The sequence below is a fragment of the Monodon monoceros genome, unplaced genomic scaffold (genome assembly GCF_005190385.1).
Source record: "Monodon monoceros isolate NGI ecotype Baffin Bay Population unplaced genomic scaffold, NGI_Narwhal_1 Super_Scaffold_5, whole genome shotgun sequence".
NCBI lineage: Eukaryota > Metazoa > Chordata > Mammalia > Artiodactyla > Monodontidae > Monodon > Monodon monoceros.
Genome location: NW_021703782.1, coordinates 31,424,766 through 31,451,227, shown reverse-complemented (window position 1 = coordinate 31,451,227; position 26,462 = coordinate 31,424,766). Strand labels below are relative to the sequence as shown.

The 26,462-nt window shown below is 42.9% G+C and overlaps 1 protein-coding gene across 1 annotated transcript in view; it reads right to left on the bottom strand.

The window, feature by feature from the left end:
- SLC28A3 (solute carrier family 28 member 3) overlaps positions 1-26,462 on the bottom strand; it is a 57,340-nt gene that overhangs the window by 14,231 nt on the left and 16,647 nt on the right. The window contains exons 2-9 of the mRNA XM_029204031.1: positions 15,451-15,549; positions 12,136-12,215; positions 9,055-9,146; positions 7,454-7,643; positions 6,266-6,410; positions 4,897-5,010; positions 4,209-4,286; positions 1,283-1,363 (exon numbers count right to left, since the gene is read on the bottom strand). Of these exons, the coding sequence (XP_029059864.1) occupies positions 1,283-1,363; positions 4,209-4,286; positions 4,897-5,010; positions 6,266-6,410; positions 7,454-7,643; positions 9,055-9,146; positions 12,136-12,215; positions 15,451-15,549 (879 nt within the window). The remainder of the gene's footprint in view (positions 1-1,282; positions 1,364-4,208; positions 4,287-4,896; positions 5,011-6,265; positions 6,411-7,453; positions 7,644-9,054; positions 9,147-12,135; positions 12,216-15,450; positions 15,550-26,462) is intronic.

The window sequence follows — 26,462 nt, the reverse complement described above, 5'->3', positions numbered from 1 at the left end:
ACTAAACTTGAGTATACCTTATATAGTCCATAGTGCAGTCTGATCAAATCCTATTTGAGTGGTAAGTCTGAGTCATTGTATATACTTTGAACACTATACAATGTCTATTGAAATGTCTATTTCATACAAGTAAAGTTTTTTGAATGTCTATTGCGTACAAGTAATAAGTTGTAATAATTGCTAACAGTCATGGCAGTCTTCACAGCATTCCAGGCACTGTTTTAAGCCATTGTTCTAAGTAATGCATTTAATCCTCACAATAAGCCTTTGAGGGAGGTCCTATAATTAGGCCCATTTTACAGAAGAGGAAACCAAGGCACAGAACAGTTTAGCTGTTCTGTCAAAGTTTGCCTAGCTAATAAGTAATGGGATGTAGTTGAGGTTTGGCCTTTTCTACTTAACTCTCAAACAAACATGGTTGATGGTCCCAATTTGTAGTGGTCCTTCCAACCAGGGACTGTGGTGCCCACCTCAGAATGGGGACTTCCTGTTGCATCCTCTCTCCTTCCTTCCTGCTTCGATGTGGACACAGGAATGCTGAATGTTTAAACTGACAATTAGAAAACTATGCGCCCTGGTGCTCTTGCTGAAACTTTTAATTCTCCTGGTATTCTGGCTCTCTCTCTCTTTTTCTTTTTTAAAATAAATAAATTTTATTTCTTTACAGAGATCAAAAGAGGGCTGTGTCTGTTCCCAAGCCCTGTATACACTGCCTTGCTCTCATGTACATTCAAACTAGCTTACAAATTTCTGAGTTTTGTGATCTAACATAATGTATGACTGACAGCTGCTGGGGCAGCAGAACTGAGGTTAACTTTTCAGACCTAAAAAAAAAAATTTGTGTGCTTACAAAAATCCCTCAGGAGAAAAGATCAGCTTCCCCTTCTTCTTTGATTCTCTAGCAACTCCTAGACCAGGAGGGTCCACTTTCGTTATCACCTGAGGATAAGCAGTGACTGTGTAAGCCTTGGGCAGATAGCCAAGATGAAGGGACAATCAGGTCCCCATCGCTTGGAGTCAATTCTTTGGCTAACGGAATAACTGCTTCATGAAGATGCTCAGTGTGTTGCAAGTCACAGCCCTATTAGAAGTCCTGGAGATAAAATTCCCTCTGTGGACCCATGTAGGATTTTTGGGTTTAAATCTAATAACTTGAGGTGGGTGTGGATCTTGGTACAAAGGGAAAGGTACTTTGGAAAAACCCAGATAAAAGGCATTCAAGAATTTGTCCCTGCGATAATCAGCTCTACACCGGTCACCCACTGCCTTCTAGTCCTGGTACCTTTTTAATGATCCACTCCATCAATCCAAGGTAGTACAACATGGACATCACAGTGCTGAAGAAAACCATGATGGGCAGGACCTGGGGGTGGTGGTGGGGAGGAGTGGTCACGGGTTAACATTGGCCCCAGCAGTATTAGTAGCTTTCAGATCAGTCTCCTTTCTGCCTCCTTTTCCCCCTCTGAAATGTCATCAAAATACTGGAAACTCCTCTTGAACTAAACAACGTTTTTAACAGGCAACTTCCCCATCTACAGTCTCTTACTCTAATTTGTTCTGGATAAGCTTGAGTCTATTTCATAGGAAACTTGACTTAAAAAAAAAAATCCTGCTATGATGAGCTTTTCTTACTTTAGTTTCTAAGAGAAGGAATGACGTTTTGGGGGGAATTTGTAATAATTAGATCAAGAAACTGAAAGCCACTGGCAGATATTCTTGTTGTTCTGATATTAAACAGACATGGGCTTCACTACTTATTAGCAAAGTAACCTGGGTCACGATTAAGTGTGAGCTACCTCAGATCCTTATTCACAGTAGTGACACAGTAGGTGCTTAAACAATGCCTTGTATAAAGCAAGCATTCATGGATTTAGCTTTTAGAATAATAACTATTTTACCTATAGATTTTTGAATCACTTTACAAAGATTAAACTCTGGAAACTAGTTTACGTCTGTGTTAACAAAGGTTGTCTTTTTCTAGATCCGATTTTCCTGATGCTCTTTGGATGCCTTCAATGCAGCCTGTGTGTCTACAGGGAACAGTTTCTTCCCTGCATAGACCACACAGAGCTGTGGTCTGGGTCCCTCCCCACCCCTACTCCATTGTTCCCCTTCCCCTCTGTTCCCAGCTAAATGGCCAGGGACAAGCTGCCACCAGAGACACAGAATGGCCAAGGACAATTTGTACAGGATCTAATTTAGAAAAATCTATTAATAATATATATTAAAAGACTTTTTGTGCCATTATTCAGAGCTTGCTCACTTATGTGATTTTATTGGCTTTAATGGGCAGGCAGAGCCTTCCTGAAAGCTTCAGGGAGTTAAAGGGGCTCATCTCCCCAATGTTCCCACAGGAATCTGCTTTGGCAGAAAGGATGGAGACTACTGCCCTGGGGGCAGAGGGTTGGGGGAGGTCTAAAGACACTGGTGCAGTCTGGGCAGCAAGTTCCTCCTTCTCCGTGATATTATTTTTTGTAATTCTGGATTCAATTCATGACAGGAGCATATTTCTATCTCAATTTGTAAACATTTGACCTTTCAGAGATGGCTTAGTTATCTCAGCACCAAAGTATCAAGTCAGCAGTTTAAAAAAAGATTCAGCATAGCAGTTGGCCTAACCGATGCCGAGGTAATTTGGAGGTAAATTTGGAGTCCCCGAGTGAGAAGACAATGGAGAAGTGTAGGAACAATAGCACACCACAAAAAAGAAATCTGAAGGAAAAGCCAAATGCATCTTTCTGACTAATTGACAAGGATTTGCAGGGACTTCCCAGAGGAAGATGGGCTTCCTGGGGATGGGGGAGGCCTGGGAGAGAATCGATTAGGCCTGAGCATGGGGCCAAGTTGCCAAGTTGCCTTTCGCCTGTAAAATAACATCCCTCCTTTGGTTGGGAGGAGGCCCAGCTTGCAGGCCTGCCGAGGTGAAGGCTGTGCTGAAAGAGAGAGGGGAAAGGTGTTAAGCAAGGGGATGGCTCTGGAAGAACAGAGCTTGATGTGAGTGACCAGCTGTCCCAGTTTGTCTGGGATTAAGGAGTTTCCCGACTGCAGGGCTGTCACTGAGCTTGGACTGGGGAGGCATTAGCAGCCATATGTCTATTCATTGCCAGGGACCTAATGTTCTTTTCCCTGAAATCTCAGATACTATTACCCCGTATGATCTTTTCTAAGAAAATTAATTAATTAATTAATTTTTGGCTGCGTTGGGTCCTGTTGCTGTGCGCGGGCTTTCTCTAGTTGCTGGGAGAGGGGGCTACTCTTCGTTGTGGTGTGTGGGCTTCTCATTGCGGTGGCTTCTCTTGTTGCAGAGCACGGGATCCAGGTGTGTGGGCTTCAGTAGTTGTGGTGCACAGGCTTAGTTGCTCCGCAGCATGTGGGATCTTCCCGGACAAGGGCTCGAACCCGTGTCCCCTGCATTGGCAGGCGGATTCTTAACCACTGCGCCACCAGGGAAGTCCCCCCTACATGATCTTTCATAACTATCTCAGCAAATGCTACAAGACATCCAAAAGTACAGGCATACCTTGTTTTATTGTGCTTTGCTTTATTGCACTTCTTGGAGGTTGTGTTTTTTACAAACTGAACGATTTTGGTAAACCTTGGGTGAGCAAGTCTGTAGGCGCCATTTTTCCAACAGCATTTGCTCACTTTGTGTCCCTGGGTCACATTTCGGTAATTCTCACAATATTTCAAACTTCTTCATTATTATTATATTTGTTATGGTGATCAGTGATCTTTGATGTTACTATTGTAATTGTTTTGGCATTTTTTTTAGCAGTAAAGTATTTTTTAATTAAGGTGTGTACTTTTTTTAGACATACTGCTATTGCACACTTACTAGATTACAGTAGGGTATAAACATAACTTATATGAGCTGGGAAACCAAAAAATTTTTGACTGGCTTTACCGCGGTATTAATTTTATTGCGGTGGTCTGGAACCGAACCGGCAATATCTCTGAGGTATGCCTGTGCTTCAGTATTCCTGACTTCCTCTACATGTTTCCCTGAATGTTACTGTAAAAAAATTAAATGTTTTCAGTCCACTGACTTCAGGTAAAGGAGAAAGCCCAGTGATGGGCTGTGTCCCTATGACATGCCTGGCAGGTATATGCCTGGGTTCTGATCAGTTAGGTTCTATCTGAACATCTACAAAGACTGAGAAGTTACTGAAAAGGGAGTGTCTACATAGAAAAAAAGTGTTTGGCTTTACCTTAAATGCAAAAAAGTGGTCTTCATATTTCTCACCAAAGACAAATGAGGCACCAGCATTAGTGTACTCCAGGAATGTCTGAGTTAAAGAAAGGAAAAGAGCAGGTCATTACAAGCACTAAAGAGGTAGTTACCATCCACAGGACCTACGGCTCTGCAGAGGGTGGGGACTCAGAAAACTTGTGGGATAGACTTGGAGAGTTAATTTTGTCAACTTTCCCCCTCCAGTGGATGGCCTGGAAGTATATCTTAGAACTATAACTGCATACAGTTTCCTGGCGTTTCTGCCATTCACTCTGACTCTAGGGTGCTAACGAATAAGCTGGGTGTGGTAACTTGCTCCAGAAGCCACAGATGGTACATGGGAGGTACTGGTTGCCACTAGATGCAAAGAAGCCTATTTCTCTGTTGGGGGAAACATCTTAGAAGAGTGACACCCCTCAGGCAGGATGAAGGGGTCAAATGGGATTGAGGAGTGATGCAGTGGATGGTATGGGTAAGAGAAAACCAGAATATTAATAAACTACATGGATTAACATAAACAAAGTTATTTGTCTAATTCATGCTATGGAATTAAAATTTGGGTCAACTAATGCAGACAAATAAAGCTATTTCTGACATGTCTTGAGGGTTATATTCAAATGTTAAAAGCACTATAAAAGCAAGGCATTCTTTTGAACCAAATTTACCTGAACTTGTTTCCCCAGCCAATCAAAAGCCATAAATCCAGGTTCTGTCCTTAGTATCAAAAGCCCAAGAAGAAACTGTAACCCAACACCCCAAAAGACAGGCCTCCAGTAAACCTATACAGAAATAGGAAGAGATATAGGTTATTAGAATATGAATGCTGAACTCAGCATAAATGCCCAGAGGATCACTATTTCCTTGGAAGCTTCTCAGATGTGGCCTGTGATCCACCTTCTTTTGGAGGCCAAAGCAGTTGTGAGCAGAGAATCCCTCCATAGAATCATACCTAAAAATCTCAGGGTTGTGCTCCCTCTTCATAAACCTGAGATTAAGCCTTCAGTCCCAGCAGTGTATGTAACCATTTTGTCAAGATAAAATCACTTAGACACGAAGAGTAGTCTTAGAAGGGCCATTAAAAGAGGAAGAATCTGGCCTTCCCGGTCATGCTGTAAATGTTAGATACATATAATTATTTCCCCATTTGGAAAATGGAAAGGCCGAACATGACTTCTCTGTGTGTCCAAGGTTTGTTGATTTGACAATTTGTAAGTGAATTAAGTGAAATTCCACCCTGTTGAGGGGCTCTCATTTCACAGTAAAAGGAACCAATTAACTCTAATGCAGACCCAGGGAGTGCAGTGGTAATGGACAATCAAGTGCTTTCATTTTTGGAGTAGAGATGAGTGGCCTGCAAAGAACTATGGGATTGGAGGCACAGAAAATAGCAGAGATGGTCACCCGCACAGGGCAAAGAATTTGGATTGTATCAGGTGGCTTTGGTTTTGATTAATGCTCTTTTCTTGGATCAGCCTTTCAGCCAGTACAGTCTTCCAGACTTTGCCATTATGAAGCATATGTGAAAGTTTTGATATCTCAGAATTCTTCCCCATTTATTGGGTTGCAGGCTGACAGAACAAGGGTGAGAATGGAATTCTATGTGAACAAAACTGCTTAAGTACAAATTTTTGGAGTAAAATAGCCTCAATGGCAAATACAAATTTGATAACTGCAGAATCCAATGGTAGAATATTAGATTATTTGTTGGTCTGGGGAAATCTGAATAAAAATGGATGAGTTTTCTTTGTATGTGTGTTTGATTGGGGGGAAGGGGGTACATGAGTAGAAATCAGACTTGACAGGAGAGAGTATCTCACTGGTTGAGCAACTGGAAAATTACTGAGAATGAAAATGAGAGAGCAACAGTACTATTAACGTTCAGGAAAAGGGCACCTTAGCCACTGAAATATCATAACAAGGTAAGAAAAATATTGAATAACAGTTCAACTCTCTCATACTCATTATTTTGAGCAATTTACACATGAGGGAAAAAAAGAGGGAAAAAGACCAAGAAATGATCGATTTCATGCTTACTTTGGTTGGGTGCTTGGAAAATAGAAATGTCAGGGTAATGTACATTATGAGTCCACCGAAGGACACCAGCTGCTGTTGGCCCAATTTGGCGGTGTCAAAGACCAGCCAGAAAATAACTCCCAGGATCAGGCAGCCCCAAATCACCCTAAGGGAACAAAGAAGGAGGCTTTGGCATCATTTGCTGTGCTAACTTTAAAATCTTAAACAAGCTTCAACTAACAAACAAAAAATATTGAGTAACACACCCTGGCACCAGGAAATTATGCTTCTAGAAATTGCAAGAGACTCTTTTTGGGTGTAGCTATAAAGGCACATAGTCAAAAAATGAAACAATGTGTCCACAACACTTGGGCCCTTTGGATACGTAAAAGAGTCAGAGAGGAGAAACGATGCTTGGAGAGGAAGTCCGGTGATTTCTTTGCGAGAGCTGCTGGGCGTCTTCATTTTGGGAGATGGGGGAAGCGTTCCCTTCTTCCCTGCAAGGGAGAGCTTGAAATGTGTCCTCTGCATTGGAGACCTCACCTAAGCCTCAGAGAGCTAAGTCAGGCTTTAGCCTGGGTTCTGACTCCTTGGGGAATCTAGTGGGCATACGATAGCACCGAATCAGTGGATGGCAGAGCCAGGGAGGGTTGCTCTGTTGGGATTGTACAACCCTGGTTTATTAGGCAAAGAATGTGTGAACTTTCCTGGTAGATTCCATGTGGGCCACACTGGGGAGAATGGGTTCTGGGTCCTACCCTGTAGGGCCACCTGGAAAGAGAGGAGGTCCCACAGAGAGAGAGGCTGAAAGAAAAGCCCTGAATGGTCATTTGCAGGACAGGGGGTCCTATAAGAGAGAGTTGGCTTTACTAATTCACAGACCTTTCCTCCCCAAGAGTCCAGATTCGTGCCCAGAGCAGAAAGCTACCTGTCTAAGTCAGAACCGTCCCAACTTTTGCACAACATTTTATCATTTAGTGGCACTTGAAATTAAGACAGTTTGTAGGGACATTTGAGCACATCTTGCCTTATCTAGGCCTTGATGTCCTGCTTGTAAAATGAAGGCATTTTTTAACAGATTATTCCCTAGGTTGTTTCTAGCTTCAATATCCCATAAATGAGGAAGCAATTTCAGAACAAATCTATGGAACAGTGTTAGAAAAGACTAACATCACTCTCAACCTCAGTAAGAGAACTAAGAGCATTTACCACTTCAGCCAGAACCAGTGGCTGTCCAGAAGCCTTTGGCCAGGAGAGAGGAAATGAGCGATTTGAGAGTCATATTTGGCCATGAAGTGATCCCAGATCACAAAGAAGATGGCAACCACCGTGATCACGAAAAGAGGAAGGGCTCTGTGAAAGTTCAGCACACAGGCTGCAATCACCAGAGCCAGGTAACCTGTTGGAAGCAATGCAGACAGTGAACATCACCAAATCAGCTGGAGACCAGCCTCCAGCATTTACCTGGCTCAGCCAAGGGCAGGTTCAATCAGGAAACCATTGAACGCAGGGGTACTCTTGATATAGCTATAGGTGCCTCTGATTATAAGGACTATATTTTGGGTTTTTAAAAAAAATTTTAAAGTCTCACCAAGAATGCTAGGAGGACAGGGTGCTAGGTCTTTTTTCTCAAAGAACCTTCTGAATTCTTGAATCTTGTTGCCTGATCATTGGGACTCTTGCTTAGTACTACTTTTTCTGATATTCAGACTTAGCAGGTGAGCTTCCATCAGAGAAAGGCCAGACACTAAAGCAACTACTGGCAAAAAGATATTGAGTCTTCTAGTTTGTAGCCCAGATTTGCCTAAGCTTGAGTAGGAAAATCTCTGAGTGTCACAACGACAATCCCTAAGTGCCACAGCATCTCTAAAGGAAAGAGGTAGGGCGATGACCGAAGTGATGGCTTTTGAAGATGATATTCTAGGGTAAGAACAACACGGTTTTCCATTAAAGGTCAGCAAACAAGTCTTTGTTTCCAAGTTAAGTTTGGCCTACCACTTGTTTTTGTAGGTGGCAAGGACAGTTGTATTTGTATATTTGTATTTTAATTCTACAAATAAAGTCGCCCTGGCACGCAGCCACACCATCTGCTTACTTTGTACTACAATGGCATAGCTGTGTGGTTTTGAGTATGGTCTGCAAAATACTCTCTGAGCTGGTACAAAGAAAGCTTTCAATCCTGCTTACTCCCTGTTCTAGCTGTGTGAGCACCGGGAAACTACGGACCTTCTGGGGCGGCAGCAGTCTTGCATACATGTCTGTGGGCTTGGGTGGGAGGGTTCACATTTTATAGACAGGAATGTTCTTTCAAATGGGCCCTGGAGCCCTTTGTTTGGAGGGAGTCAAAATAGGACACCTGCTCATCTGTGAAGACAGTCTAGTCCTGCTTTCAGGTAAGAGGAGTGGGCTACATGACCCTAGGCTCCTTCTTGTGTTGTGTTCATATAGAGCATTGATTGATTACTTATATCACCCCTTCAATTAGGTTTCTGCCTTGTGATTATCACCATGTTTTCCAGTTACCTGAATTTGCAATATCCAACCCTCAAATCCATACCACAATCACAAAGTGAGAGTAGGTGACCTAAAAAATGAGCTGCTGGCTGCATAAACAGGACAGGGAAGCTATCTACATGGGTTTCTCAAGTTGAGACCCACCACTCAGGGGCATCCTGGTTAAATTCTCTCCTCTCTGGATGATTCAGGGAAGTCAAGGGGAAGGGAAAGATTTATTTGTTTTCTACAGAAAACAAATATTTGAGGGATCCTGAAAAAGAGACATTGGTATTCCATCCCCTTTTGTTATTTACCTGCTATTAAAATGCCCCAGGTCGTGGACTTAAGGATTGTTTGGTGTTCCCTACAAAAATCATAAACTGTACCACACTTCCTTTCCAGGCACCTGTAACAACACAAAAGCAAGAAGGCAGACAGAGGTAAACACCACATACACGACATAACCTGGCATGCTAAAGCTAGATAAGGCTTTGTAAATCAAGCAGGCAAACACATTCATGAAGTATGTGTCCTACAAAATAGAAATAAGAAACTCATTTCATTTTAGACTAAAATCAGCCATGGCTTGCTAACTTTTGCTGAATGGATGTGCCAAAGCCCTGAGGAATTACAGAGATGCAGAAAACATGCTCCTGGAAATAAAGCAGGGGACAGGATAACTAACCAAAAGCTGAGAATAAACCATAGGGCGAGAGTGTTTCTCACTGTGCTAGGAGGGCCTCCATTAGCTCGTAAGCTCTCATGTAAATGTTGACTTAAAAAAGAAAATTCCAATGGGGACTTCCTTGGTGGTGCAGTGGTTAAGAATCCGCCTGCCAATGCAGGGGACACGGGTTTGAGCCCTAGTCCGGGAAAATCCCACATGCTTCGGAGCAGCTAAGTCCATGCACCGCAACTACTGAGCCTGCGCTCTAGAGCCCGCGAGCCACAACTACTGAGCCCGCATACCACAACTACTGAAGCCCTCGCTCCTAGAGCCCATGCTCCGCAACAAAAGAAGCCACCACAACGAAGAGTAGCCCCTGCACGCTGCAACTAGAGAAAGCCCATGCGCAGCATTGAAGACCCAACACAGCCCCCCACCCCAAAATCCAATGAACTCTCATCCCTTCTGGTTCTCCCTTCTGGTTCCCAAAGTGTGAGCAAGCTGGAGATTCCCTGTCCTCAGTCACCACCCTGTTTAGCAGGAGGCTGACGGACTTCACAGGATGCTTACATGTAAAGTAGAATTTCGCGGATTTGAGGGCCGTTAACCAATGGGTTGTCATATAGCTTTTTCAGAACGTTCTGGAATTGTTGGTGTATTTGTTTCTGCCCAGAGCTTTGTTACAGGGCAGTGTGTGGTGTGTGAGCCACGTGTGCATCTGATCACTTCATCTGGGGAGGATGTTGTCCACCAGTGAGGGAGTCTGGAGAGGCCACAGGCCTGTACCCATAGCAACTGTCCTTCCTTCTCCTGGGTGCTCCCGGTTGTCCCCCCAGGCCCTCCACTTACTCTGAAACCTGGCTTCCCTGCACATGTCTCTTTGCTCAATGTGCCTTCATTCTCCCACTTGAGGCCAAATGGAAGGAATTTACTCACACATTTAATCATGACCACTTCCAGGCCACTAGACAGGATTTCTAAAACAACCCCTTCTCCTATATAGAAGATTCTCAATCCCCAGGATCTCAAAGGACTCAGCCCCCACTGGGAGCTCCCGTCCCCTTGGTGAACACCTCCAGTTCCCTTCCCTCCAGCAGTCATGCCCCTGTGTCCAAATCTCAGCCCCCTTCACGTTTCAGGGCACAGCTCAAGCCCTTTGCTTCTACAAAGCCTTCTTGCATTTCGTCAAACAGAGGCATTCCCCTGCGACTTATTCCTACTGTCTCCTTTGATTGTATTTTGTTATGAAGCCTTAACTGACTGTAACTTCTTGGAGAATAGATGTCTGTGAGCCCAACACCAGCACCATGGGCATTAAGAGTGATTGGCAGGCCTTTGTCGAATTCTTAGCTAAATGAAGTGGTAGTGCGTATTGCTTTTCTGGAACAATAGTTTATAGCTGTGAGTTGGGACCCATTAGTGGGTTGCGAAGTCAGTCACACTGTGCATGATGATCATCCTTAAACAAAAGCATAGGACATCTCAGAGTGTATCATACATAGTGACGACAGGCATTATTTCATGAAAATTTTGTCTTATGTATGTGTGTGAATATGCGTACTGAGAATTAGAAACACTGTTCTAGAACATATTGAGGGAATATAAGTATAGTAAAGACTTAAATTTTTCATGGTCTAATTTAGGAAAGGCTGCTGATGCATTGTCCTCAGCTGTGGATACAGTGTTATAAAGTAGCAGCGTTGGAGGGCAGCATGTAATAGGGCACGTCCATCTACTTTAAGTTGAATTGATCAGATTTTTTAATGGCAAGGAATGTGTATAGTGCAATTTGACACTTCATAAAAGGAAGTACTGTAGCTAGAAATAGTTGCTTTGGCCATTTGGTTATCTAGGCTGAACAACTCCCAATCTCCTGGTGGTTGTTTTCCATCCATTAACACGGATGAAACCTGAGTACCTCTGACCACCCAAGAGAAGCTCTCAGCCCCCAGGATCAGAGATTCATAAAGTAAAACAAAGGATGAAACTAAGTTCAGGTTTCCAAGGTGGCAAATATTCTTGATGATGTATATGTGACAAGAGTTTTTGATCCTAATTCTGGCCGAGTCTGTCTTCTGATACATAAAAATAAAGTCCCTCAGAGACTTAGGAATTTATACCAAATTTAAATAGGAATTTAGAAAATTTACAAATACTTTCATGTTATGATAGAGTACCAGACAATCTTGGACTGGGAATCAGAAGCTGAAATTTAAATTAGCTTTGTTCCACTAACCTTGGCTAAGTCACTTCTCTGAGCTTCATTTTTCTGATCCAAAAAATAAAAATAATAATTTGTCTCTCCTGCTAATGGGAGATAAGGACTTGCAACATTATGATATGACAAGGTAAGAGCAAATTTGTTGGGATTTAAAGTGAATTGGATTTTGAGAAATCAATTGCTTATTGATTGAACATTGTGAAGATGAATTAACTACTTTTGTATAGACTGGAGCAATTAGTTGGCAATTCACAGCTTTAATTAGAAGATTGTCCTGGATATTGGGTTCCCAGGACATTAGCAGTTTGAATTTACCACGTTGATTATTCTAGAGCTCCATTACTTTTTCTGAAAATGGTGTTGGGTGGGTAGTAGGGAGGGGAGATTGGTGGTGACCATCTCTGATAAATCATAATTAATGTTAAAAATTAGATGAGAATTTAAAAAGTGTCAAAACCACTGTGTTGAGGAGGTAAGTGTGGTTATTTCTATGGTATAAACCTGTACCCTTTTTGATGCGTCTCTTGGTCATCCTCATCTTCATCATTTCTTGGAGAATCCTGCTCAATGGTCACTTGCTCTTCGCCCTCAAAATCAAACATTGGAACAGAGATGGAATGATGAGAATCCTGAGCACAATGGACTCTGATCTCTTTTGCTCAGAATTTTGGCTAGGAAATTTTTCCAAAAGGTCCTTTTAAATTATTTTGCAAGATGATGGCTCCAATTATCTATGCACAGACATTTTCCCCCTTGTCACAAAAAATCCAGGTTCATACATTTCTCCCTTTACTTCAGAAGGAGCCATTGGTATTTTCTCCATTTCTTCAGGGAGAGGGCTAATAACTCTGCTTTTAGTTCCTGTCTCTACATTCAACTCCCGCTCTGTTTTCAGGCAAGTGCTAAATGAAGTTAATACCAGAGGCTGCACAAATCTTCCTTAATACTCTGCCAGCCCCACTTTCCAAAGGACTGAGACTAAGGCTGGTTTTATTTTCCTGGCAGCCCAAGGCTTGGTCTGCAGATATGAACAGTAGCTCAGCATCTTCAAGAGCTGTTAAACTACCCTTGGGAACTAGGGTTCTTCTGTCAGTTGGGTTAAAGGGAAATATTTCCCTTACTCAGCTAGTACTTGCTCTAACTGACTGAGTGAAGTACATACCTGGGCTATCTTTTATGGACAATCTTTCTAGGTACTGTTTAGCTTTGAAATATCCATGACCCATCCTATTCTTGTGATGGTGGAGAGGATTTCCTGCGTCTCATCATTTTGCAATAATGCCTCAAACTGGTCCAGCTATTGTAAGCAAAGGCAAGGGAAGGCTGGGAGGAAGCTGGTAGATGTGGAGCAGTTTTGAACATGCCCTAAGAGGTATAATGCCAAATCTCAGCTCTAGCTTTTTGTCAGATCCCATGAGACCTTCAATTCTCTTTACTTTAACCCCCCCCACCCCCCACCCCAAGAAAAGAAATTAGCTATTAGCATGTCTCTGAGCTGAAAGGATCCTCAAAGATCATATAGGCCTTTGATACCAAACTCCCATTGTACTCCTGACTTAGGCTGCCTTCCTGTTGTGGGCTGGGCCTCAGGTACAAGGAAGGTGATGGGATGATTGTAATAGAGACCAGCTGAATCCAAGCTGTAGCTGCAAAGGTCAGGAGTACAGAGAAGCCTTTCTCATTTTTTCCCACCTAACACCAAGCTTGGCCAATAGTCAAAGTTTGGTAAATTTTTGATTTAAATGATCATAATTATTATTTTCTTAGAGTGAAATTGTCCCAAGTTACCTACTATATGGAATGTCTAGCATTCCTATTGTTTTTTTTTTTGGTTTTTAACCCTTTCTCATCTTTAAAACAAAACAAAACAACAACAAAACCTTCCTGACCCTACAACCATGGGACATCTACCCTCCCTCCTTCCCTTCACAGCCAAACCACTTGAAAGAATTGCCCTTACTTTTGGTGACATTCCTTCACATCCTGCTCACTTTTCAAGCCACTGTGACCAGACGTCTACGTCTGAGATGGCTTCTGCTAAGGTCACCTGCCAAGGTCACCTAAGGACCATTGTTGCCAAATCTAGTGGCTACTCCTCAGTCTTCATATTTCTGTTTACAATAATACCTAATTTTTTGTTTTTGACTTTTTTTGGTGAAACAACTTAAAAAAAAGACTTTTAAGAGCAGTTTTATTTAGGTTCATAGCAAAATTGAGAGGAAGGTACAGAGATTTCCCATACTTTTCCGCCCGCCCCCAACCCCATGCAGCCTTCCCCATTATTGACTTCCCCACCAGAGTGGTACGTTTGTTACAAATGATGAACCGACAAAGTCTATAGTTTACATTAGGGCTCACTATTGGTGTCCTATATTCTGTGGGTTTGGACAAGTATTTAATAACATGCATCAGCTGTCATAGTATCATACAGAGTGTTTTCACTGCCCTAAAACTCCTCTATGCCTATCCACCCCTCCCTCCCATCTTGGCAGCCAGTGATCTTTTTACTGTCTCCACAGTTTGCCTTTTCCAAAACATCATCTGGGACCATACAGTATGCAGCCTTTTCAGATTGCTTCTGTGACTTGGTAATACACATGTAATGCTCCCCCATGTCTTTTCATGTCTTGATAGCTCATTTGTTTTCAGTGCTGAATAATATTTCATTGCCTGGATGGGCCACAGTTTATTTATCCATTCGCCTACTGAAGGACATCTTGGTTGCTTCCAGGTTTTGGCAATTATGAATCAAGCTGCTATAAGCACCCATGTGCAGGTTTTTGTGTGAAAAGAAGTATTGTTTTCTCTTTTTTTGGTTGAAGACTACTTAGTGATATGAACACTTCTTACAATATATTAAATGAAATAGGCAATGACCCAATAATATGAAAGCATGATCCTAATATATGTGACATATGCCTATTGATGTATATGTACTTATATTAAAGTGAGCTATATTCTAATATGTTAGGCACTGATTTGTTTGTTTGTTTGTTTGTTTGCTGGAACTACAGTTCATTAGGTCATTTTTTGTCTTCCAAATTTTGCTGCAATAATATTTCAAATTTTTTACTTCAAATAAGTTATTCTTTTATCATGAGCAAACTCCCCCCAGAATATGCACCCAAAATTACTTTTTTAAGGGTGATATAGATGGGCAATTTGCTCCCTTTTTAGCAGAAGGCTGTCTTCAAATGAGATCCTTACACCTGTAACTTATGTAATATTGTACACCAACTCTACTTCATTAAAATTTTTTAAAATTAAAAATAAAACTATACTCAGTGAAAATATCCATCAAAAGGGAACACATAATAAAGATATTTTCAGGCAAAGAAACAAAAAAATGAGATCCTACCCAGAATTCAATATATAAAAGAAATAAGAGGTGGCATTGTCACAGAGCACCTCGGCTTGCTGTGTACACTTAGATGTTGCTGAGGAACCGTAGGGTGTGATGCACACAGTTCTAGAACCATGTCTTAGAGCCTTATTCTTTTCTGCCTCATTTACTTTAAAATTGAGATGTTATCTGCTGAAGCCAGTGCTTTCTGCCTTGGGATGGAGTTTGGAATCTAATAGTAATAGTGAAGTGTCAGAGCAAGCCTGGGTACTCTCCCCATCAGAGAACTCTGAGCACAGTTGTATAAACACAAAATCTTTGTTTGGGCCTGTGTGTTTTCCTCATGACTGCCTTACACACTCAAATTACCATTTAACTCATTCCTCTGAGTGCCAGCTGAGTGCCATGCTTTCTGTCCCCATAGCTGTTGCACAGTAGTTAACGTGGTGATAGATTCACCCACTGCTTTCCAGCCGTACCTGTTTGCCATTTTCTTGCTCTCTGTTTTGCACAACTCTACTCCTTAGTGAGTTGTCATTTCCTGACGTCTTCTGGTTTTCAAAGCAGTCGTCATCATACTAGGAAAAAATACAGATTGCAAAAATAACATTTCAGAGCCACAAAACAAATGTTCTTTCAATGAATGATACCCAAAGACTTTTGAGGGACGGGATGGCAAAGATGAGGTGTTTAGATGAGTCAGCTGATTAAAGAAAGAACCAGGGAAGCTTGGCACATAAAGAAACACAGATGATTTTGAAAAATTTTGACAATTTACTGTCTGTAGAAGCCACATAAGGAAGAAGAAAATTATCTCAATCTAGAAATGTAAATCCTTTTGTGTTCTTTTTTTGGGCCGCGTGGCTTGTGAGATCTTAGTTCCCTGACCAGGGATTTAACCTGTGCCCCTTGCAACAGCGACACGGAGTCCTAACCACTAGACCACCAGGGAAATCCCTAAATCTTTCTGTTTTCTAATATGATCTTACAGTACATATGGTAGTTGATACCAAAAATAAGTTTTAGTTGAAAATTTGGATCACATATTTCACTTATATTTTTTTCCTTAAAGATATGAATGCTTTAAGTACAAGACTAACAAATGCCTAAATGTTTTGCATTATTTCACTTCTTTGATTAAACATGTTCTTGATCAGTTTTCTGCTTCTGATCTTTCTTTCCTCCAGGTCTGTCTATATTCCTTCTTCGTTACTCTTCCTCCATAATAAAGTGAGTCTCCTGGCCTGTGGAGTCAGTTGCACACTCCTTGGCATGGTTCAGGGCTGCACGATCCAGCTCATTTATCTCACTCTGCTCCCCTTGCAGGAACCATGAAGGAACACCCAGCCAAACAGAACTACGTGACTTTCTCCAAGCCCGGGCTAAGTTCTCCTGCCCTGAGCTTGCCATATTCTCTCTGCTATCCTGCAAAATTATAAAATATTAGCAGTTCCTTATATGACAAGATTTAAAGATAAAGCATGGTTCAGCCAGTACCGTGATGACCTGAAAAATGCATGTGTTGTACTGAAGGTCATTGTTTATATCTGAAACATGGATGATTTTGGTTTGTGTTGTTATGATAGATAAGATTGGTGTGGTCCAACTTGAGGAAGACAGAACGGAACAAAGTTGCTGGGTCTAGGCCATGTAACTTTCTAATAAGCAGAGCTGAGATAAGCATGTTGGTTTCCAACATCCTTTCCAACACATCACACAGACTTTCAAATTATAAAACAAAGCAAAATATAGTAAACCATGGGCCGGATCATTGATCATTTTATTCTTAGATGTTGGATCTATGAGATGTTAAAATGTGTTTTGTTCGGTTGAAAGCATTCTCTGGTAGTAATGAGCATAAGAAAAAAAATGGCTTCTTTTGTGAGACCAATTTTATTTTTACTTTTTTTGATTTTACTTTAATAAACTGAGTAGGGTTTGCTCTTGGATGGGTATCCTGACCCCCTACCGCTTTTTCCAAATGTGACAAATACCTGGTTCATTTATATTTTACCTATTTTGGGTGGGTCCAATCTTTCTCGCATCTCAGCCCAACTAGACATTTTATATGGTACTTCATTCCAAGTAAGGCAACAGATAGATAAACAGTGTCGGGCAGGTGTCTATATCTTTTCAGGACATATTCCCTGCTAGCCCTGTCGGCTGTGACCATGTCTTTGAAAAAGGAACAAGTGTATGAGTTTGATTTTAAATTTAAATCTCTGGCTGGCCCCACAGATCTAGGGAAAAAAATGCAATTCCAACTTGTATTACGTGTTCCATTTACTGAAACACAAGAGTGTATAAATGTGAATAAAGTCTAACTTCCGGCACACATATGATTTATGCATAAAAGTTTTGTGGCCAAACAGCTTTATTGTGTTACAAGTGCTCATACCTTACTTTAGCCCAGTTCCTTGCACATAGCAGATACTAACGATTGTTTGTTGAATTAGTGAACCAAGGTGACTTTAACGTTGCATTATCTAGTGCAGTGTAGTACCTCTGGATACTTGGTATCAAAATATAGTGGTATGGGGTTTCCCTGGTGGTGCAGTGGTTAAGAATCTGCCTGCCAATGCAGGGGGTACGGGTTCGAGCCCTGGTCCAGGGAAGATCCCACGTGCCACGGAGCAGCTAAGCCCGTGCGCCACAACTACTGAGCCTGCACTCTAGAGCCCGCGAGCCACAACTACTGAAGCCCATGGGCCTAGAGCCCATGCTCCGCAACAAGAGAAGCTACCGCAATGAGAAGCCCGTGCATGGAAACGAAGAGTAGCCCCCGCTCGCCGCAACTAGAGAAAGCCCGTGCGCAGCAATGAAGACCCAACGCAGCCAAAAATAAATAAGTAAATAAATAAATTTAAAAAAACCCCAAAAAACAAAATAGAGAGGTATGTGGGGGACAATACATATAGTGTGGAAAGATGACAAAGTGTTGCTAATGCTGAAGCTGGCTGATGGGCACTTAGGGACTCCCTTTACTATTTCTACTTTCATGGGTGCTGAAAATTTGCTTAATAAAAAGTTAAAAATAAAACCCAGCAAGAGTTGGTGGAAAAACAGGACACAGGTAACAGAGGGGGCTTGGTCCTTTAGGTCCCTAATTACACGTGACCCTGGGCAGGTCATATCTTCCTACCCCTCCGTCCACCCATCTAGACAACATACTTTCGACTTGTTCTCATGGTCCCTTCCAGAATCCTGACATTTTCTGGTTCCAAGAGCTTCAGCTTCTTGGTGCTGATTATTCCTGCCACCTGGTGGCAGAATCTGAGACTTCCTTGTGGAACAAGAGGGTGGAGCTGTCCTTTTTAAAGTTAATGAAAGAGGAAGGGGGGGGAGGGTTGGCGTGGGGGTGGGCATAAGCGGCAACAAGAGCACCTATGGACGTATTTGTAACATTAATGGGATTGTTTTACCTCTGTTAGATTACATGCTTTGGCTTTTTTTTTTTTGATTTATTTTATTTATTTTTATTTTTGGCTGCATTGTGTCTTCGTTGCGGTGCGTTGGGTCTTCGTTGTGGTGCACGGGTTTCTCATTGCGGTGGCTTCTCTTGTTGCGGAGCACGGGCTCTAGGCGCGCGGGCTTCAGTAGTTGCGGCACACGGGCTTCAGTAGTTGTGGCTCGGGGGCTCTAGAGCGCAGGATCAGTAGTTGTGGCACACGGGATTAGTTGCTCTGTGGCATGTGGGATCTTCCTGGACCAGGGCTCGAACCCATGTCCCTTGCATTGGCAGGCGGGTTCTTAACTACTGTGCCACCAGGGAAGCCCCCATGCTTGGGCTTTTTAGTGTTTTCAGAAGAACAATATCTCCCGGCTGAGGATTTCCAATAGAAACAATTGGGGTGTTTGTGGGTGTTAATTGGTGCCTGAAAAATGACCCTTAAAACACCTATATCTCTGCTTCTTTTTAAACTGGAGTCGTGGGAGCTATATAACAGGTGGCCCATAATTACTTCTTAGCTCATTGTTTCTTTCCATCTATTTAGCAATTCAGGTTAATAGATAACTTAGTACACCGGACTCCTATAACCATGACTGTATTCTGAGGGCACGCCTGTCCACCGAATGGGTAACAACATTGTGGGTGTCGTGTATGAGTATTTCTAAGCAATTTACAGCACACCACTTTTAATTTCTCTACTTAGTGTTAGTGGCTGAGTGTCCTAAGGGTATGATCTTGCACTGGGCTCCCTCTGGAGGCAGATCCTTGAGCCAGGAGTACACGGTGCCTGGGTTTTTTTCCCTACCTGTCTTTTTTTAAAAATAAATTTATTTATTTATGTGTTTATTTCTGGCTGTGTTGGGTCTTCGTTGCTGGGTGTGGGCTTTCTCTGGTTGCGGCGAGTGGGGGCTACTCTTCGTTGCAGTGCACGGGCTTCTCATTGTGGTGGCTTCTCTTGTCACGGAACAGGGTCTCTAAGTGCGTGGGTTTCCGTAGTTGTGGGTCGTGGGCTCTAGAGCACGGGCTCAGTTGTTGTGGCGCATGGGCTTAGTTGTTCGGCGGCATGTGGGATCTTCCCGGACCGGGGCTTGAACCCGTGTCCCCTTCACTGGCAGGTGGATTCTTAACCACTGCGCCACCAGGGAAGCCCCCTACCTGTCTTTCTGATCTTGCATTTCCATGCTGTTCGAGCAACTATAGATCTACAGTGGCTGTTCCAGGGGGTACAGGTGGACAGAGGCCTTTTTAATTAATTTCTTCCTTTCATTCAGTTTCTAAACCATATAACTTCTAGAACATAGAAGTTCTGAAAACTGAAATCACCCTCCCCCGCCATCTATTTGTGGAGGGGGTCCCCTTCTATAGAATTTTAGCTGAACACATCGCCACCCAGAATGAAGGCTATGATTCTAGGCTTCCCTTTTAACTAGGTTCTGGCCAATGAAATGTAAATAGAAGTGGAGCCCTGAGTGGGGCAGCTTGGGGTCGCTCCTTAAGAGATGGCTGGCAGGTCCTCTTTGTCCCTTCTATCTTCTTGTCTGTCCTGCTGCCTGGTGTGTGGATGGTTCAAGCTGGGACGTGAACACCCGGGCCCCATCCTGGTGATGTCAAAATGGTGAACCGGGGGGCGGGGGGTTTGAGCCCCTGAAAACCTTGAGCTGTGCTACCACCTCCTGACTTACCTGCAGGAAACAAACTTCTCCCTTATTACTTTTGGTTTTCGCTTTTATGTGCACCTAAACTTACATAATATTTAGTAGGTACAAGACATATCATGAAACCCTTTGCAATGTTTTGTATCAGTATTTGATCTCGAACTTCCCTGGTCGCGCAGTGGTTAAGAATCCGCCTGCCAATACAGGGGACACAGGTTCGATCCCTGGTCTGGGAAGATCCCACATGCCGTGGAGCAACTAAGCCTGTGCGCCACAACTACTGAGCCCGCCCACCCTAGAGTCTGTGTGCTGCAGCTACTGAAGCCCACGTGCTCTAGGGCCCGAGTGCTGCAACTACTGAAGCCCGCGAGCCTAGAGCCCGTGCTCCGCAACAAGAGAAGCCACCGCAATGAGAAGCCCACACACCACAATGAAGAGTAGCCCCTGCTCGCTGCAACTAGAGAAAGCCCGCGTGCAGCAATGAAGACCCCTCACAGCCAAAAAAAAAAAAAGAAAAAAAGAAGTCTGATCCTAAGAGTCCTGTGAGGTGGGTACCAGGATCCCTCTTTTTATAGATGAGGAAACTAAGGCAAAGAGAAGATTACTTGACTCAGGTTGCACAACCAGAAGTAGATGAGATGGAATCTGAACTCACACTGTCCAACTGCAGGCCATATTGTACTCATAGAGTTTGGCCCTTGGGCCAAGACCCTTTGGCCTTGGGAATGTCTAAAGACATAGTAGTGTACCTACAGATTGAATTCCCTTTCAATTAAGAAAGCCTGATTTGGACTCTAGACAAGCGTAGAAATGACAGAGGTGTTGAAGATTCCAGAAAGGCTTGTGGCGACTTTTAAACTCTATTTAGGTTCTGGTGGTCATTTCTCATGCCAGCACGGTGGCCTTCTGACCCCGTAGACTGGTTCTAAGTCAACTGTGCCCTTTAAATAACACGAATGGACACTCCTGCATTTGTGGGCTGGTCATGTCTCCATGAGTTTGACATTCTTTCTTCTTCTAACTGTGCCTGCTCCACTCACTTGGCCTCTCCCTCCCATTGAACAATGTGGCTTCCATTTCTTGGCTGCGGTTTCTCTGCCGAGACTCAGCATCACTGTGCCGGGGGGCCTTTCTTTCCACCTTCCTTATAGAAGCTGCTCTGGCCCCGTGTGTTCTGACTGGGTGACTGACCTTGCTGAGGGGGCACAGCTGGGCTTTGAGACCTGGGGCAAGGACGGAAACCTTCACCCAAGTAGACTTTGATCCTAACCTTTGGCTGGACGTGGAGCATATAGGTTTATGAAAGATGGGCATTTCCCAGCTGGCAAAGGGATGTTGACAAGGATCCCGGGAAGTTGCTGTGAAGTTCTTTAATTCGTTCTAGGGCTTAGCATTACCTGGCGAGTTCTAGGGGGATAATATACCTTGGGTGGAGGGCTTTATACTGCCAGCATAGATTAGATTGGTGATAAAAGTTGTTTATTTAATTTTCTACATGTGTATGTGTGTGTGTATCTATTTTCACATCTTTGTACACCTTTAATGCAAACTTTCTGGAAGTGTCATCCATGCTATGCAGCCCAGGCCCCAGGGGTAGAAACTGGTTTTTAGCCATGCAGGCTAGTTGTGTTTTATCAACAGGTTGCCACAAAGGCCCACAGTAAAACCAGATAGTGGACAAAGTAGACTAAGGGTCACCACTTTCCTTGCCTTGATTTATCTCTGTGTTTCCATACCAGCTCCTGAGAGCTGCAGGACACTTGCCTGATCTATCTCTGTGTTTGTTTCAAAAGTACCTGGTGTTTGGCAGAGGTGCTTTGCAGCTGTCCTGTGAGAGATACATGCTTTGAGAGATATGCAGTGGTCAACCCCCCAGAGCTGGCTCTGACTTGACCACAGGAAGGTGCCTGCACGGATAAAACCTGGAGGTATCAAGAGTTACCTTTGCTCCATTACCGTGCTAAGATCTCCGCCGGAAGGCGGGATTTGTACTCTGCTAGGCACAATTCGTGCCGTGTGCAAAGGAGTGTGGAAGACTGCGCATGCCCCAGCTGCCCTTGGACATCTCCATCCTTTCCTAGAGCCTGATGACCTGTCTGCCTCCTAACCCTTGGAATTCCCTTACTCACTCCCTCCAGGGAGAAGGTGCCTTTAGAGCATGAGTTCCCCTTCTCCATTCTCTGGCTATAGAATAAAAGCCCATCTGGCTTGCACCAAACTCAGTTTCATTATTGGCAGCATGAGCCCAGGTGGGAAAGAACTCCCTCACTGAGCCAAGGGGGCTTTGGTTTGGCTACCCCAAGACGGAGGCCTTGTGTTTAATTCAGTAACAGAAGCAATCAATGTGGTGCATTCTGAGACCAAGGCAGGCCTTAAATGTTGCCATGGATGTCAAAGTCCCAAGGCCAGCAACAAAACTGGGAATGTGATGTCATTTGGACTTGGGACTGTGTAAATCTGTATTTTACCCCCTGGACTCTAAGCTGAGAAGGCAGATACTTTGTTCTCTGTTCTCTCCTGAATACTGTGTGCTCAGCACAGTGCCAGGCATAGAAGTGCTCAATGACTGTTTCTGAATGAATGGAAAAAGGGCTCTCAAACTTAAAATAACAGATAAAGCTGTGTCTCTACAAGTGGTACAGGACTAGCACAGAACTACTTTCTCTATTTCTTTAAGAAGGTTATCTTATGTTTTAATATTCTAAGCCTTAAATGTCTAAGTGAAGGTGTTAGTAATACATCTCCAGTTTCAGTTGCTTTTCTGAGCTTCTTCAAGTGATCTAACCTTTCTGTATCCATTTCTCTGAACATGGAGTGGAACTAGACTAGGACAACAGCCTCAAACAATAACTTAAAATTCCAAAATGCGATATAAAGAGATCACAGGCAGTGACTTAACATAAATCTTAGATAACTGCTTCTTGGAATATTGGTAAATTATCTATATGAATTGGTGCTGCATTATGATAAAAATCTTGGGTTCCGTGGTCATACCTGGGTTCAAATCCAGCCTTACTTTCTTTTTTGTTTTTTTTAATTTTATTTATTTATTTATTTTTGGCTGTGTTGGGTCTTCGTTTCTGTGTGTGGGCTTTCTCTAGCTGCGGCGAGCTGGGGCCACTCTTCATCGCGGTGCGCGGGCCTCTCACTGTCGCGGCCTCTCTTGTTGTGGAGTACAAGCTCCAGACGCGCAGGCTCAGTAGTTGTAGCTCATGGGCCTAGTTGCTCAGTGGCATGTGGGATCTTCCCAGACCAGGGCTCGAACCCATGTCCCCTGCATTGGCAGGCAGATTCTCAGCCACTGCGCCACCAGGGAAGCCCCAGCCTTACTTTCTTGAGGCCTCATACCCTATTACATGGGAACATAGCTTTCTTTACCTACCTAGCGGGGCTGTGTGATCAGTCTGGTGCCACACACAGTAAGTACTCATTGACTTTTAGGTTAATTTTATGGTTTAGTTTGCTACTTGCTTGCTTGCTCTGGGGCATTTAGTCAATTTGTCCTTTTTTTTTTTTATTCATGTAATATTTTATTTACCGATCTCTCTGAAACATGCCAAAATTCATATGGCTAACGGAACTTTCCATGTTAAAACGTTGGTTAACACACAAATTCCTAACAAAAAAATATTTTAATGTAGGAATCAACATGTGAACATTATATTTAGGTGGTAAAATTCAAGTTATAAATATAAGATAAATATCAAATAATATCATATTTTTGGTTTAATGGAGAACAGTTGTGACAGTCATGCTTAACACCTTGATTAAGTAATGAGAGAAATGGGTTGGGGTGTCGTAGAGGTACGCAAAAATTTAACAGTTCAAATAATCCTTAGCCCTTCTGAGAAAATATAGATGGCAAATATGTGGCATATATTTCTGTAATATGGTTGTTTCAATCCATTAGTGAGCATTCTGTTCATGCATTTAAAGTATGGCAGATGTTTCTGAGCACTGAAAATTAGATTCAGAGTAAGTCTTTGCTCAACAAGTTAATGACATGATGAATCCCTTATATTTAAAAATAGAGTTTATGGAATCTAAAAAAAAAACGAATGGTTCTGAAGAACCTAGGGGCAGGACAGGAATAAAGATGCAGATGTAGTGGCATGGATATATATACACTACCAAATGTAAAATAGATAGCTAGTGGGAAGCAGCCACATAGCACAGGGAGATCAGCTCGGTGCTTTGTGTCCACCTAGAGGGGTGGGATAGGGAGGGTGGGAGGGAGATGCAAGAGGGAGGAGATATAGGGATATATGTATATGTATAGCTGATTCACTTCGTTATACAGCAGAAACTAACACACCATTGTAAAGCAATTATACCCCAATAAAGATGTTAAAAAAAAAACCCAGGGACTTCCCTGGTGGCGCAGTGGTTAAGAATCTGCCTGCCAATGCAGGGGACACAGGTTTGAGCCCTGGTCCTCGAAGATCCCACATGCCGTGGACCGACTAAGCCCACGCACCACAACTACTGAGCCTGAGCTCTAGAGCCCGCGAGCCACAACTATTGAGCCTGTGTGCCACAGCTACTGAAGCCCACGCGCCTAGAGCCCATGCTCCGCTACAAGAGAAGCAACTGCAATGAGAAGCCCCTGCAATGAGAAGCCCTTGCACGGCAACGAAGAATAGCCCCTGCTTGCTGCAACTAGAGAAAGCCTGCACGCAGCAACGAAGACCCAACGCAGCCAAAAATAAATAAATAAATTTATAAAAATAAAACAAAACAAAATATATAGTTTAAATTTGTAAAGTTTAAGGTAAAGCATACTTGTTTTCATAGCTATTTTTAGATATAGAGACTACACTACCATATATAATCAGCTATACTGCTGTGCACAGTTAATTCCAGTTAAATATTTTGTATTTGCTGGTCATCAACAGCACAAAATTTATGCTCCAAAAGAAATATATCAATCCGGCAAAAAACGGTTACATTTAATTTTCTTTTAAAGACAGATTAACTAAATTTAAGGAAGAATTGGCTTTTCTTGATACCTCATTTTCAAATTACTGTTACAAACTTACCAGAGAGTAAGTTTTTATTTTGCCTAACATCAAACAATCTTCAGAAAGTTTCCAAGATAGAGGCATTCCTTGTTCCATTTCCAAAACTAAATAAAGGCTTTCTAACTGAAAGCATTTACATTCCTAGCCCTCTAAAGTAAACGTTAAAAAACTGATCTTCTGGCTTCTGAATAGCCCACTTAGTTACATAAAGTGTTTTCTGTCCCAACACTTTCTCAAATTCAAAAGATATTTACTTCCTAAGAACATGACAAACAGTCTTCATTTCAAAACATTCAGTCCGTTTCCATGGCAACACTGATGGGATTCCTTGGCCACCATAAGTCACATTAGTTGACTGTGGAATTTCTCAATCTTCCTTACATCTTGAGCTTGGTCTGTTCTATACACAAAACAAACTAAATCATCTGTTACTTTAATACCCAAACTCCCATCAGAATGCCTATATTTGAGAACCACACGTGCCTTCATAGGGTCTGCGAGGTAGAGTTTCTCCACTGCGTGACTGAATTCCTCCTGTGTCTGGTACTGCGGCATCATGGGCCCGCGGCAGAACAGGAGGGGGAGGCAAAGCTACGGACCAGAGGTGGCGTGACGCGGCCCACCTACTGCGGCAGGGGCCCAGCCGCTCAAAGTGGTGGCGCCTCTTCGCCACTTTGTCCTCTTGTTGAAAGTTGGCATGTAAAAGTCAACATCTGTTTTGTGAATCTAATCTCTTCAAATTGCAATCATTCCTCCCCCCTCTTAACTATCATCCATCTATCTATCTATCTATCTATTTTAAAACTCTACAAATGTCAAATATTTTAAGGCCAGTTCTATCTAAAATTTTCTTTCAAGTTGCATGAGCATTACCTTGGAACGGTTGCATTTTCAAAGGCAGTATTCCAGAAGCCTCTGATCTTTCTGACCCTCTTGGTTCAGGTAACCTCTGGCTCAAGTCTTGGGTTTACGTAATCCTTAATGTGAGGTGATGGGCACTGGCTAGACTGCTTCTCCGTGAGATGTGCCTGTTTTTCTTGCCAGGCTGTGTGGGTTCACAGACCGGGTGCCGAGGAAACCACCTGACCAGCCTGGGACTCATTATCACACTGCCCTGGAACAATTCTCTGTCACCTCTGAATGCTCTGAACAGAGCTTTGAGTTGGCTGCAAGGAGTCAGGGCTACAGAACACTGATGACGTTCTCCCCTCGTGATCTTTGTGAGCCATAGGCAAAAGGAAGCTCTAAGGGTAGAGACATAAGGAGAAGTGGAAAGAGTCAGAGTTCTGTACCTGAAGGAGAAAAATTAGAGGAAGGTTTCTATTTATTGGATTTAGAAAAAACTACATTTAAACATGCAAGTA